The 15,466-nt window shown below is 37.9% G+C and overlaps 1 protein-coding gene across 3 annotated transcripts in view; it reads right to left on the minus strand.

The window, feature by feature from the left end:
- LOC124775813 (E3 ubiquitin-protein ligase RBBP6) overlaps positions 1-15,466 on the minus strand; it is a 421,473-nt gene that overhangs the window by 92,603 nt on the left and 313,404 nt on the right. For all 3 annotated transcript variants that reach the window (XM_047250645.1, XM_047250646.1, XM_047250643.1), the window contains one exon: positions 268-426. In XM_047250645.1, coding sequence (XP_047106601.1) covers positions 268-426 — 159 coding nt within the window. The remainder of the gene's footprint in view (positions 1-267; positions 427-15,466) is intronic.

The raw sequence follows: 15,466 nt of genomic DNA on the forward strand, positions 1-15,466 counted from the left end.
TCTTTTAGTTAAAAATGCCTTAACTCATTCAAGAGTTGGCCATACATTATATGTTAACGAACATTATATTCTGGAACAGTATATGGAAAAAGAGAGCAAAACATGTAATTGAAAGAATGGAAAAATACAAATTTACAACACTATAATATCAAGTCCAGTGCAGGCTGTCAGTCTCTCATCTATTTCAACTGTTACAAATAAATACTTCTTCAGGCTGAGACTGACAAATTGAACAAAACAAAAAACTGCAGTGAAATAACTAGATACCTGCTGTAGTTCTGATCAAAATAATCTTTGTTGAAGTCCTTTCTCTGTCCGAATCGACCACCACGGCCCCTGCTGCCACTTGTCCCATACTGGTAGTCACCCTCAAAGTATGGAGCTGCCTCGAAATCTGTACGAGCGTCTTTGAACTGGCGTTGATACCTATTATAAACATTATTTTGCAATGTCATAATTCTGCAAAACCAATAATATTTATAAAATAATTTTTTCCCAGTTCACATCATGTTGTTATGACACGTTTACATGGACAGTACAAAATTGGAGATAATGTACCTAGGAATACATAATAATTTGATCATTCCTATGAGACTACTCCAGTACCTAACATGATAGCATCAGGGGCAAGGGCATAGGTACATATGTAATGCAGCTACAAAAATAATGAGTAATGAGACCATAATAATGTTAATAAACCTGAAACTCTCTTATAGGTTCCCACTAAATTTTGTCCACGCTCCTCACAATTCTCTCTCTCTCTCTCTCTCTCTCTCTCTCTCTATATATATATATATATATATATATATATATATATATATGTGTGTGTGTGTGTGTGTGTGTGTGTGTGTGTGAACTGAATTAGAGACAGCTTTACAAGAGAGTGGGGGAGAGGGGGAGGGAGGTACGAGGGGACCGGGGAGGGGGGGGGGGTAGAGAGAGAGAGAGAGAGGGAGGGAGGGAGGGGGGGAGAGAGTATGAGAATGTATGTGCCTCATGAGTATGACATTCGATCTCCGAGTTAGTGCAGTCACTCGGTTTTTTAAGTGCTACCATGTCAGAAGTGTACAGCAAAAAACTCAAATTTATAAAGACCAACACCACCAGACCTAAGTGCCATGGGCAACCACGTGCTGACGACAGCAATCACTGTTGATTATGGCAGATTACAACTGTGAATAGCCGGCCGGGGTGACCGAGCAGTTCTAGGCACTACAGTCTGGAACCGCGCGACCACTATGGTTGCAGGTTCGAATCCTGCCTCGGGCATGGATGTGTGTGATGTCCTTAGGTTAGTTAGGTTTAAGTAGTTCTAAGTTCTAGGGGACAGATGACCTCAGAAGTTAAGTCCCATAGCGCTCAGAGCCATTTGAACAACTGTGAATAAACACACAATAGTGCAGCAAGTCACTTATCTACTCAAAACAGGGACAAAAAAGCAACTACAGCAGTCTATTCTCATCCCTTCTCACAGGACCCATGAGTGTGAGAACAGAACTACTGAAAATTCAAAGTATGAAAAAGGATTGCCTGAATTAATAAGCTGCTTTAGATGTTGACAGGCGCTATTAGTAGGGCATGAGTACTTAAATTAACCACAAGAGTTCATGCATTCGTTCAGCCAACAGATGACTTTCAGATGGGTGTTGACAGTATTCTAAAGTGTGGGATTGTTACACAAAATGAAATGGGACTTCTGATTTGGCTGTCATTGCTTCTCATCAGCAACTGATACAGGAAAATAAGTGTCCAATCATATGCTTCCATTTGTTTGTCTATAGCAATGTGCACTTTTAGCAAGAAGACATTGCACCACCCTATTGATCTTGAAATTCTCAGAATGGTCAAAGTGTGCACTAGGTCAACCGACTTCAATCCTACTGGGACACGAAATGCGAAAGCTTTGGACCCACCTCTGATCAATCTAAGTGTGTGTTGAGCAATGGTAGACAGACCGTGAATCAGGACGGCTTACAAAATTTTCAGCATCTCACAGTGTCTATGCCATTATACAGCACCTCTCTTATGAGTGTCAAAGGGAGTGCAACATTATTAGTTAATATGTAAAATTAAGGAAAGACGTCCTAGCACTTTCCCATAGTGGGTCAACGTGTGGAGCACATAAACCCATAACGGAGAACAGCATCCACACTAGCTTTCAAGCACTAGCTCCTTTTTAGGAACAATAAATAAATAAATAAATAAATAAAAAGTAGCCAGGGCTGGAAAGCTAGTACGAATGCTGTTTTCTATTATGCACCTGTGCCCCATGCATCAATCTGCTATAGGTGAGTGGTCGTCTTTCTGAATTTTACGTACTGCTCCATCCAGGAATTTCCATTATTGTTTACACTATCAGATAAAGAGTCACCAACTCGTATACTCATGAACGTTTATCAACAGTACTTCATTTGGCACACAAAGACTTCTAACATGTTTGGAAAGTATATCAGCAATCCTCCTCTCTGCTAACTAGTGTGCTTACAGAAAAAAAGCCTAATGTTTTTATTTGAATTTGTATTTGGGTTTCTTCCTTAAACACACGTAATATTGTCATTAAAATATCACTACTTTTTGATTTTCTGTTCTGTTAATGTTGGGAAATAAAAAGTGTTATTTTTAACTGAACTTAACAAAGTCTCACATATGCAGAAGGAAATCAAACCCTAACTTACAGCCAAGTTTCAGTTCTATGTAGAAAATGTGTAAATGGATTATAAATACACCTATACACAAGTTGGTAGTATGGTCCAAGCACCTTTCTGTTGAAAGGACTGCTATCGCACGAACTAAACTGCTACCATCCTTTTACATCATGTATGGGCATTCATACAGTAACAAAAGGGCAGGACTCTGCAAATGAATGTGTGTTCCAGTACACATCTGATCCCAATCAATCACATGTATTTCACACACACTGAATTTCCATGTCGCTCACGCCATTCAACTTTCCTTTTACATTATTAATTCTCCAAATTTTGTTTATTCTTGCAGAGTGAAACCCCCCACTCCCTCTCCTGTCCTCCTTTCCCCTGCACTGCTCTGGGCAGTCATGAGGAGAGTCGAGTTGTTTGCAACATTTGTGCTTCTTCTCTTCTCTCAATGTAATTCATTTGCACAGAGATAATTCCTAACTTAAAAAAAACTAATTTCAAAATGACATGGGACCTGGATAAACTAAAAGAACCAGAGGTTGTACAGAGATTCAGGGAGAGCATAAGGGAGCAATTGACAGGAATGGGGGAAATAAATACAGTAGAAGAAGAATGGGTAGCTTTGAGGGATGAAGTAGTGAAGGCAGCAGAGGATCAAGTAGGTAAAAAGACGAGGGCTAGTAGAAATCCTTGGGTAACAGAAGAAATATTGAATTTAATTGATGAAAGGAGAAAATATAAAAACGCAGTAAGTGAAACAGGCAAAAAGGAATACAAACGTCTCAAAAATGAGATCGACAGGAAGTGCAAAATGGCTAAGCACGGATGGCTAGAGGACAAATGTAAGGATGTAGAGGCCTATCTCACTAGGGGTAAGATAGATACCGCCTACAGGAAAATTAAAGAGACCTTTGGAGATAAGAGAACAACTTGTATGAATATCAAGAGCTCAGATGGAAACCCAGTTCTAAGCAAAGAAGGGAAAGCAGAAAGGTGGAAGGAGTATATAGAGGGTCTATACAAGGGCGATGTACTTGAGGACAATATTATGGAAATGGAAGAGGATGTAGATGAAGATGAAATGGGAGATATGATACTGCGTGAAGAGTTTGACAGAGCACTGAAAGACCTGAGTCGAAACAAGGCCCCCGGAGTAGACAATATTCCATTGGAACTACTGACGGCTGTGGGAGAGCCAGTCCTGACAAAACTCTACCATCTGGTGAGCAAGATGTATGAGACAGGCGAAATACCCTCAGACTTCAAGAAGAATATAATAATTCCAGTCCCGAAGAAAGCAGGTGTTGACAGATGTGAAAATTACCGAACTATCAGCTTAATAAGTCACAGCTGCAAAATACTAACACGAATTCTTTACAGACGAATGGAAAAACTAGTAGAAGCCAACCTCGGGGAAGATCAGTTTGGATTCCGTAGAAACACTGGAACACGTGAGGCAATACTGACCTTACGACTTATCTTAGAAGAAAGATTAAGGAAAGGAAAACCTACGTTTCTAGCATTTGTAGACTTAGAGAAAGCTTTTGACAATGTTGACTGGAATACTCTCTTTCAAATTCTAAAGGTGGCAGGGGTAAAATACAGGGAGCGAAAGGCTATTTACAATTTGTACAGAAACCAGATGGCAATTATAAGAGTCGAGGGGCATGAAAGGGAAGCAGTGGTTGGGAAGGGAGTGAGACAGGGTTGTAGCCTGTCCCCGATGTTGTTCAATCTGTATATTGAGCAAGCAGTAAAGGAAACAAAAGAAAAATTCGGAGTAGGTATTAAAATTCATGGAGAAGAAATAAAAACTTTGAGGTTCGCCGATGACATTGTAATTCTGTCAGAGACAGCAAAGGACTTGGAAGAGCAGTTGAATGGAATGGACAGTGTCTTGAAAGGAGGATATAAGATGAACATCAACAAAAGCAAAACAAGGATAATGGAATGTAGTCTAATTAAGTCGGGTGATGCTGAGGGAATTAGATTAGGAAATGAGGCACTTAAAGTAGTAAAGGAGTTTTGCTATTTGGGGAGCAAAATAACTGATGATGGTAGAAGTAGAGAGGATATAAAATGTAGGCTGGCAATGGCAAGGAAAGCGTTTCTGAAGAAGAGAAATTTGTTAACATCCAGTATTGATTTAAGTGTCAGGAAGTCATTTCTGAAAGTATCCGTATGGAGTGTAGCCATGTATGGAAGTGAAATATGGACGATAAATAGTTTGGACAAGAAGAGAATAGAAGCTTTCGAAATGTGGTGCTACAGAAGAATGCTGAAGATTAGATGGGTAGATCACATAACTAATGAGGAAGTATTGAATAGGATTGGGGAGAAGAGAAGTTTGTGGCATAACTTGACCAGAAGAAGGGATCGGTTGGTAGGACATGTTCTGAGGCATCAATGGATCACCAATTTAGTATTGGAGGGCAGCGTGGAGGGTAAAAATCGTAGGGGGAGACCAAGAGATGAATACACTAAGCAGATTCAGAAGGATGTAGGTTGCAGTAGGTACTGGGAGATGAAAAAGCTTGCACAGGATAGAGTAGCATGGAGAGCTGCATCAAACCAGTCTCAGGACTGAAGACCACAACAACATGTTACTGTTGCTATACCACGAATACTATTCCCATACCAGAGATTAAATGAAGTATGTACACTTTATCAATCTAAAGTAAGTCTTATAATAGAAGGAAACATTCCACGTGGGAAAAATTATATATAAAAACAAAGATGAGGTGACTTACCGAACGAAAGCGCTGGCAGGTCGATAGACACACAAACAAACACAAACATACACACAAAATTCAAGCTTTCGCAACAAACTGTTGCCTCATCAGGAAAGAGGGAAGGAGAGGGGAAGACGAAAGGAAGTGGGTTTTAAGGGAGAGGGTAAGGAGTCATTCCAATCCCGGGAGCGGAAAGACTTACCTTAGGGGGAAAAAAGGACAGGTATACACTCGCACACACGCACATATCCATCCACACATACAGACACAAGCAGACATATTGGTCTTTAAATATGTCTGCTTGTGTCTGTATGTGTGGATGGATATCATGGATATGTGCGTGTGTGCGAGTGTATACCTGTCCTTTTTTCCCCCTAAGGTAAGTCTTTCCGCTCCCGGGATTGGAATGACTCCTTACCCTCTCCCTTAAAACCCACTTCCTTTCGTCTTCCCCTCTCCTTCCCTCTTTCCTGATGAGGCAACAGTTTGTTGCGAAAGCTTGAATTTTGTGTGTATGTTTGTGTTTGTTTGTGTGTCTATCGACCTGCCAGCGCTTTCGTTCGGTAAGTCACCTCATCTTTGTTTTTATATATAAAGTAAGTCTTACTTCTTTTCTTGGCTATATCATTTCTTATATGTAACAATAATAATAATAATAATAATAAAGTTCATCTAGATTTAAAATTCTGGCATTCATAGACTATTAGAAAAGACATAAACTGCACAAGGAAATAATTCACCAAATGCCAGGCAGTCTACATTTACAGCTGTGGTATGCAAATCACTGTGAAGTGCATGGCAGAAAGTACTTCCCATCTTCATATATACAATTCCTAAATGGTGTTTCCTTTGTTGGTATGTCACATTTCCCGTATTATTTAATCAAAATTAATGACTGAGACATCATTTTCATGATTTGGTTCACCACTAATGATGAAAAATACACAAATATTTCCGATCATTCTTTTTGTTTAAAAAAAACTTCATTTTGAAAATATTTGTATAAAAAACAGTGTAGAAGGTGCATTCTGTTGACAATCTGTTAAACTTACGTGTACCACTGCTGCTGTAATTGTCTGGATTCCTTATGGAAGCAGAGTCTATCACGATTTTGGCTACAAACGTCAAAGTGAAGAATTTTGGAGGTGCCATCAATTGAAAATCTAAATTTATTATTATGTGCAGTAGCAATTTGAGCTGTTTACTTTCCTTAAGCAAATGTTGTCTAATGTGTGAATAAACTGAATTACATCAACTGTTCCTCATCACAGGTAAGTACCGTTTATTTCTATAACTTGTTTTATTTGACTTCTAATTTCTCATTACTTTACAGTGACTGCAACATGAAATTACATTTCTCCAAAAATATATTTATTTTCATAATTTATTTCTTCATTACCTTACAGCATTTGCAATATTAACCTGCATCAACAGTAATGGTAAAACTAACATTTACTGCTAGAAATATTTATTTGTTATTAATTTTTCTTAACAAATGAATAATTACATAAAATGAAAGCTGTAAATGTCTGCTGAATTTTTTCTTCTCTATTTCAGGTTTCCACTATGACACATGCAGACAAAGAAGGAGACCTTTAACCACAGGATGTTCCACACCACTGGAATGTGTCACAGAGCAAAGAAGAAGAAATTCCAGACAAGCTGATGAACAAAGACAACTCTGACTTTAGCATTGCAGAGCAGCTCAGCTCAATCACAGACAAGACTGGTTCAATGTTCAACGACAATAGTTAGTGAAAGACAATGACTTTGTGTCTCCATCTTATCTACTTCATCTCTGTCAAAATATCAGTGCCAGAAGACAACGTAAACTTCCATAAATATATTGTTCTGCCCATTTTTTACCTAAAGAAAATAAAGTGCAAATACACAGCGTTGGTAATATGGACCAAATGTGTGTACACTGCCCTACAAAGTTGTTTGCAGGGTTTTGGTAACAATTCAGCTACCATGTATTGTCACAAAGTAAAGGTGAACTTAAGAGCCTCTTCATTACTGACTTTGGCACTGCTTTAAAACACTGTACCGAGAATAAAGCCAATAGGAACTGTTTCAGAGAAATACTGATTACACTGCAAGCAATGCTTGACACACATAATCCTTATGCACAGTTGTTTAGATAATTTAGCTCATAATACACAGCAGATCTCGAAATAACAGAACTCTAACTATATGCAACATCAATTACCCAGATCACTTTGAGGAAAAAGAAATTTCTACTGTATGACTAAAGTTGTTGGTTCGGTAGTTATTACTATTATTATAATAAAAAATTGTCACTACAACAGAAATTCCCAAAACAATATGCTTCAATCATTTATGTATTATTTTATGAAAATGAATATTTTAAATAATTTTGCTAAAAACATATAACTTGACACTTTTCTCTGTTACAGTTCTTAAATTTAACAAAAAAATCTCATGCATTGGCATATTATGAGAATGCAATTTAAATTAACTTCATTCGTAAACGTATTGCAAAGTGAGTGACCTGCACTACATGTGCTGCCTCGCTATCCGAAAGGAGAATCCTTTACACATGATGCGGACGGCTGACGCAATGTATACAATGGTCTTCAGTCATTGTTCCCCATCTTGTTTCAGCAAAGTGATTGGTGATATAATGCCAAAAGTCAAGCCATGTGTTCACTCTCGTTTGCAATAATATGTTACTGAATTTAGTGATATCTTTACAAGTGATGGAAGAATTCTATTCTGCCAGAAATGTGTGAAATCAGTAAATGCAGAACAACAATCTCAAGTCATGCAACATTTAGCTGGTAGTAAAAACAGACTGACCACTTCTGACTGACTTCCAGATAAGTTTTTCTAGGTGAAGCACCTCCCTCTTCACATATCCTAGTTACAAAAAGTTCTGAATATTATGTAGATTTATGCAACACCCTTTCTTTTGTGTGATATTCCTTTACATAAACTGAAAAGTCCAACATTCAGAAATTTTCCTACAAAATACACCAATTTTGGAACACCAGAAGAATCAACCTTAAGAAAACTGTGTGTGTCTGCTTGCTACGATGAAACACCAAGAAAATTGCAGCACAATGTGAAAATAAAGAAAAAAAAAATAAACAATAGGGTAAGCACTGATGAATCACCACACTCTAGCAGTAGGAACGTCAGAATGGTTGTGGTAGGTGTGCTAGAAAACAATGAAATTTTTTTCTATTAGCACGTACAAACTATCAGTATTGAATCATGTAACAATGGCTCCTTTATGCAATGAATCTCTGCATTTGTTATTGTCGAATTGTGTGAAATTTGGTAATGTTTTACTCTTACAGATGCTGCTGCATATATGAAGAAGGCAGCCAAAGGCTTTTATGAAGGCTTCCCATGTGTGATATATGTAACTTATACAGTGCATGGTTTACACATAGTATCCGAACACACATGTACACACTGTCCTAAAGTGGACAAATTGAAATCAAGTGACAAAAACGTGTTTGTGAAAAGTGCCAATAAGAATTGATTTGTCCAGATCTTGCACCTCCATCTAGAACCATAGTTACTAGCTGGGAGACATGGTTGGAACCAGCAGTGTATTATGCAACAATTTTGAAAATTTTAAATTGGTGATTGATGAACCCAACAACATCGGAGATTCTTCAATTAAAATTCTTCATAACTAATTTAATGAAAGTACACTAAAGAATGAACTGTCTTACATGTCTGCAAATATGAGTTCTTCGTTTCCCTCTACTAAAAAATTAGAAACATCAAGCAGCTTGATAACTGAGACTGATAATGATCAGTCCCCTCACATTCTCAATGTTCTTCTGCAGTACCACATCTCAAATACTTGAATTCTCTTCTGTTCTGGGTTTCTCACAGTCCATGTCTCACTACCATACAATGCTGTGCTCCATACATACATTCTCAGAAATTTCTTCCTCAAGTTAGGACCTATGTTTGGTAACAGTAGACTCCCTCCTGGCCAGGAATGCCTTTTTCACCAGTGCTAGTTTACTTTTTATGTCCTCCTTGCTCGCCCATCATTGGTTACTTTGCTGCCTAGGTAGCAGAATACTTCATGGTCCCAAATTGCAATGTGAAGTGTCTTGTTCTCATTTCTGCTACTTCTCATTACTTTCGTCTTTCCTCAATTTACTTTCAAACCATATTCTCTATTCATTAGACTGTCATTCCATTCAACATATCCTGCTATTCTTCTTCACTTTCACTGAGCATACCAATGTCATCAGCAAATCTTATCATTGATATCCTTTCCACTAAATTTTAATACCACTCTTGAACTTTTCTTTTATTTCCTCATTGCTTCTTCATATATAGATTGAAAATATGGTGAAAGATTACATCCCTGTTTTACACCCTTTTTAATCCGTGCAATTCATTTTTAGTCGTCCACTCTTCTTGTTCCCTCTAGGTTATTATAATTATTGTATATTACGTGACTTTCCCTGCAGCTTACCCATATTTTTTTCGAAATTTTGAACATCTTGGACCATTTTACATTATAGAATGCTTTTACCATGTCAACAAAACCTATGAAAGTGTCATGATTTTTCTCCAGTCTTGCATCCATTATCAGCTGCACTGTCAGAGCTGTCCCTCTGCTGCCTTCACCTTTCCTGAGACCGAACTGATCATCATTTAACAGATCCTCAATTTTCTTTTCTATTCTTCTGCATATTATTCTTGTCAGTAACTTGGATGCATGAGTCTAAAGCTGATTCTGTGATAATTCTTGCACTTGTCAGCTCTTGCTTTCTTTGGAATTTTGTGGATGATGTTCTTCCTAAAGTCTGGTGATGTATCACCAGACTCACAGATTCTACACACTAACTTGACTAGTTGTTTTGTTGCCACTTCCCCCAATGATTTTAGAAATTCCTATAAAATATTATCCAACCCTTCTGTCCCCATAAGTCTTCCAAAGCTTTTTTAAATTCTGATTCTCATACTGGATCATCCTCCTCGTGTCTGTCGACTCCCGTTTGTTCTTCTATCATATCATCAGACAAATTTTCACCCTCACAGAGGCCTCCAGTGTACTCTTTCCACTTTCCACTCTCACTGCTGTATTTAACAGCAGCATTCCCATTGTACTCTTAATGTTACCGCCCTCTGTTTTAATACCACCAAAGGTTGGTTTGACTTCCCCACATGCTCCACATGTCCTTCCAGTGACTAACATTTCTGTATTTCTGAATTTCCCATGATATTTTTTGTACTTCCTTCTCTCATTGATCAGCTGAAGTATTTCATCTGTTATCCATGGTTTCTTTGCAGATGTCTTCATTGTACCTACAGTTTTCTATCTGACTTCTGTGATTGCCCTCTTTAGATATTTCCATTCCTCTTCAACTGTACTACCCACGGAGCTATTCATTTTTGTAGTATCTGTAATATCTCAGACAACTTTAAACATATCTTTTTCATTTCTTAGCACTTCTGTATCCCACTTCTTTGCACATTGATTCTGCCTGACTTTAAACTTCAGCCTAGTCTTCATAATTAATAACTTGTGCCTGAGTCTGTATCTGCTTCTGGGTATGCCACATAACCCAATATCTGATTTCAGAATCACTACCTGACCATGAAGTAATCTAACTGAAATCTTCCTGTATCTCCCAGCCGTTTCCAAGTGTACCACCTCCTATTGAGATTCTTGAACAGAGTATTCACTATTACTAACTGATATTTAATGCAGAAGTCAACTAGTCTTTTTTTGCACATAAAAATCTGGTTATTACCTTTTACAGTACACTCTATGTTTCTTTATCATTCTAAAATCAATCCACAGGGAATGTATTAAAAGACAAAATCTTTCAGCGAATGACAAATACAGTACATTGCTATACATGCAATATGTGCATTGTTGTGTTTGTGGTGCCCATTATTTAGTGCGAACTATATCAGTCTGTGTGATGACCTTAACATAAACACTGATTTGTCGCTGTATGTTCCATCTTCCAAACCTTTTGTTTTGTGCACGTGTTTTAATTTACTTTGTGACATTTGTCTTCTAGAAGAAAATGCATTGTATTATCATTGACAGACAAAATTAAAGTCCTTGAACAGTCACACAAAGGTGTGAGTGGGAAGCAGTTAGGCAGTTAACTGAGATGTTAGTGTGGAAGCATTAACAATTTCAGACTTACTTATTTTCTTTCTTTCTTTCTTTCTTTTTTTTCCAAGAAAGTCTTCAATTTTATACATTCTGCCTGTCCTTTAGAATGAAGAAAGAAGTTAACTGAGAAAAGCAATGATAACAGCAGAAAACAAGGAGCTAGAAAAGGCCGTATTCCAATGGTTCTTGCAGCAGTGAAAATTGGAAAACCCTCTTTCATGGTCAATTGTTTGTGGGAAAGCAAAACTTTAGCTGAAACAAACAATGATTTATCTTCATTTAAAGCAAGCAATGGCTAGCTACAGAATTTCAAGGCAAGGTACAGTATTCGCAAGTTGGATTTAAGTGGTGAAAAACTATCAGCAGACCCAAAAGCAGCAGAAAATTTTATTGAGAAATTCAGAAATGAAGCAGAATATTATGACCCTGTATTTTTACACAGTGTTGACGAGACAGGTCTTATTCGGAATGCTTTTAGTTTCTTAAAGGGGAACTAGTACTCCTGGCTATAAAGACAGTAAAGACCATGTTAGCATGCTGAATTCTGCATACTGTACGGAAACCACAGAATACCCCTTTTGTTGATAAGTAAATTGACAAACCACTGGGCTTTCAAAAATGTTAAAAACCTCCCATCTTTTACAACAATCTACCAAAGGCCTGGATGAATACTATTTTACTTTGCAAATTGTAAAAGTCAAGTTTCATACCTGAAATAAAAAGGCAGTAAGGTGATGTTAATTCTGGACAAAAAAATTCTCTTGAGAGAAAATAGATGTTTCAAAACATTTTTGCTGCCACCAAATGTAACAAATTTGCTGCAGCCAATGGACTAATCAATTATAGAAACTATGAAGTGATATAACAAAAGGCAACTGTTGAGGAAGCTTATGATATAAGATGGAAATGAAGAAGGCACTGTGACTCATCACCAAAAATTGAATTTAAAAGACTGTGCTTACATGGTGGCAGAAACATTGAATATGATGAAGACAGTCACATTAAAAAGAGGTTGGAATAAACTGAAAGGCATTATAATCAAAGATGAGGTACAGAAAGGTGAAGATAGAAAGGTGAAGATAAAAAGAAGAAAAGAAGAGGTGTGAAAAGGAAGAGGATGGTAGAGAAACGGCAGAGGACAAAATATCACTTGTGGACATAAGAAAGATCCTTTTGAAAATTACAGGACATTCTGACTGCAGTGCAGAGGATATAGGCAACTGGCTTGCTTGTGATTTTTCAGACCCTGGATTCCGAATTCTCAGTGAAAATGAAATCATTCAAAGTGTGTGCAAAGAAACCGATGGCCAGGCAGATGATACAGTCACAGAACCAGATGTGGCACTGTGAGATGATGAGGCATATAATGTCTTGACACTGCACTAATGTGGATGGAGCAGCAGCCTGAGTGTGTCTGTATACAGCTGCTCGCAGTCATGTGAGACTTGGCCGCATGAAAATGACAGAAGACAGCAAAACAACTGACTGGCTGATGTGTTTAGGAACTGACACGGTTTGTAAATACAATGCTGTACAAAATTTGAACACCATTATTTTGTAGTTATTAAATTCATGTTACAGTAGTATGTATACTCAAATTTAGCTGCATTTAAAAAAAAAAAAAGAGAGAGAGAGAGAGAGAGAGAGACCTGTTTTCATGATTTATGCAGTTATCTGGATACTTGAGTATTGGATTAGATCAGGTCTCATGTCATGTTGATAACTGGAGTTCTGCTGGACCTGATTTTCAAATAGAATTCATTACTAGCAATGCATTTTGTCCTCGTGGATCCAAAGCACCTAAAGTCAGAGAGGTGGCTGCTGTTTTTATCACTGATGACAGAACACCACCAGGTGATTCTGATTTTGTCATCTATTCTAAAAGAACTGGTGCACTTACGACAATATCTTACTTGAACCCACATTCTGATCCACAGCTTTTTCTATGTGATGATTCTGGATGGGCTGTAGGTAAGCCACATGATCAAGTTGATGCATTGAGAACACTCACAATGTTGCATGAGTACTACTGTTATTGTTTAGCTGTTAAAGTGATAATTTCACAATACGTCATGCTTCAAGTAAGTTATTTGAACAATATATTGTCAATAGTTATGTCAAAGTACAAGGTTCCAGGTCAGCATTCATTTGATCTCATCAAAAAGAATTCAAGAGCTGATAGTTATATAGGTGTGGCGGATTTGCTTAACACTGATGGTGAACAAAGAGAAACAGTTGGGGGGGGGGGGGGGGGGGGACTCCCGTTATTTTTCCTCAAACTTATATGGGCAGCCCTCACAACATGTTTCAAAATTATCAAGGTACAATGGCCATTGTTAGCCACTAAGGAAAGTATGATCTCCTTCTTATAAAAACTTGCAAACCCAAATGGACTGAAATTACCTCTCAATTGAAACTACATGAAAGAGTTCAACATATTACTAGGTGTGATAATTGGTTATGTTTGTGTTACTGAATTTCGAAGAGAGGTCTCCCTCATGCACACATTCTACTCAGTCGGTGAAACAGAACAGTTTTGGAGAAATGTAATAAAGTTGCAAAGACTCTACTTGAGACAGATCAAAGAACATGGCAAACAGAGAATGTTGGATCCAGGTTTACATGCAGATATATGGCAGCATACTGAAGCTATTTCTAAAATTAAAAGTCATTACACCCAGGTTAATACTTCAAGGCGTTTCATAGATGAAAGTGGGTCATGTGCTGATATTCACCACGATCACGTTGCTATCTGCAAAGCAAAATAGAAACCACACGCAAGCTATGCTGTGTTTCACCATGTTTTCACACAAGAGTAAAATTACCATTTGTGTGCCTAAAAAGGATCTTTATGCAACATGGGTTACCTCTAACTCTGTTTTTCAAGAAAAGGAGCAGCTGAAAGCAAAATATGACGAGCATTTGGTCGAGAAGAAAAGAATTATAATGAAGAAAACTTGGATAGTATTTGATTTGAACAGGGAGATAAAAACAACAGTGGTCCTAACCCATTAATTCCCGCAATGGAATAGGGTTTATTGTGGCTCTACTTAAAGAATAGTAGGAGACCCTTTATTAGTTATTCAGTAGACACAATCTCTTCAGGACTTGATTACCTGAATATTCTGTGTCTTTTGATCCCCAACAGTTTTCACTGGAAGACTGGATGTTTGGTTTCCTCAACCTAACCACACAGCCTACACACAGGAGCTTCTTTCTCTACACCCACTGTGGGTAAGTCTTCCTTTCTGTTCCAACACCTTGTCATTAGTCCTACCATGAGTTTAGTCTGAATCCTATTCAAGTCCAGGATTGCAGAACTTCTCTTAAAACATGGCTTTTGCGTCATTAGCTTTCCATGTTTTTATTTTCTGGATCATGGTCCAATAGTCTACATGCAGCCTTCTGATCCAGTTTTGTAGTTTTGATATAACCACTGCCTTAGTGAAAGTTTGGGTATGTTCTGATCCACAAATGGAGCCATTGCATCTTTCCCAGCCAATCTATCAGTTTTTTTCACTGGCACTGATTCCTCAATGACCAGGGACCCACACCAAGCTTACCCTGTTGCATCCCCCTGGTCTCTCAACAGCTTTCTGGAATTCTGCAACAATCTCTGATCTCACTGCACGGGATGACAGTATAGTGGCAGTATATGACCTCCAGGCTCAGACTAACTTATGTTTCCTGAAAAGGGGCAGCAGCCCATCCAGCAGGTGCAGCAGTACGAATGATTGACTGATCTGGCTTTGTAACATTAGCCAACATAGCCTTGTTATTTTGGAGGTAAAACAGCCCAACATTCGGATCACTGGATGGCAACTACTCAGATGGATGTTGTTATCAGGAAAAACAAAACTTGCATTCTACAGGTCGAAGGATGCAATGTTAATTCCATTATTAAGGCAGATAGACCAAACAACTTAAAAAGGAAAATAGAAACCTTG

Source organism: Schistocerca piceifrons, chromosome 2 (assembly GCF_021461385.2).
Source record: "Schistocerca piceifrons isolate TAMUIC-IGC-003096 chromosome 2, iqSchPice1.1, whole genome shotgun sequence".
Lineage (NCBI taxonomy): Eukaryota > Metazoa > Arthropoda > Insecta > Orthoptera > Acrididae > Schistocerca > Schistocerca piceifrons.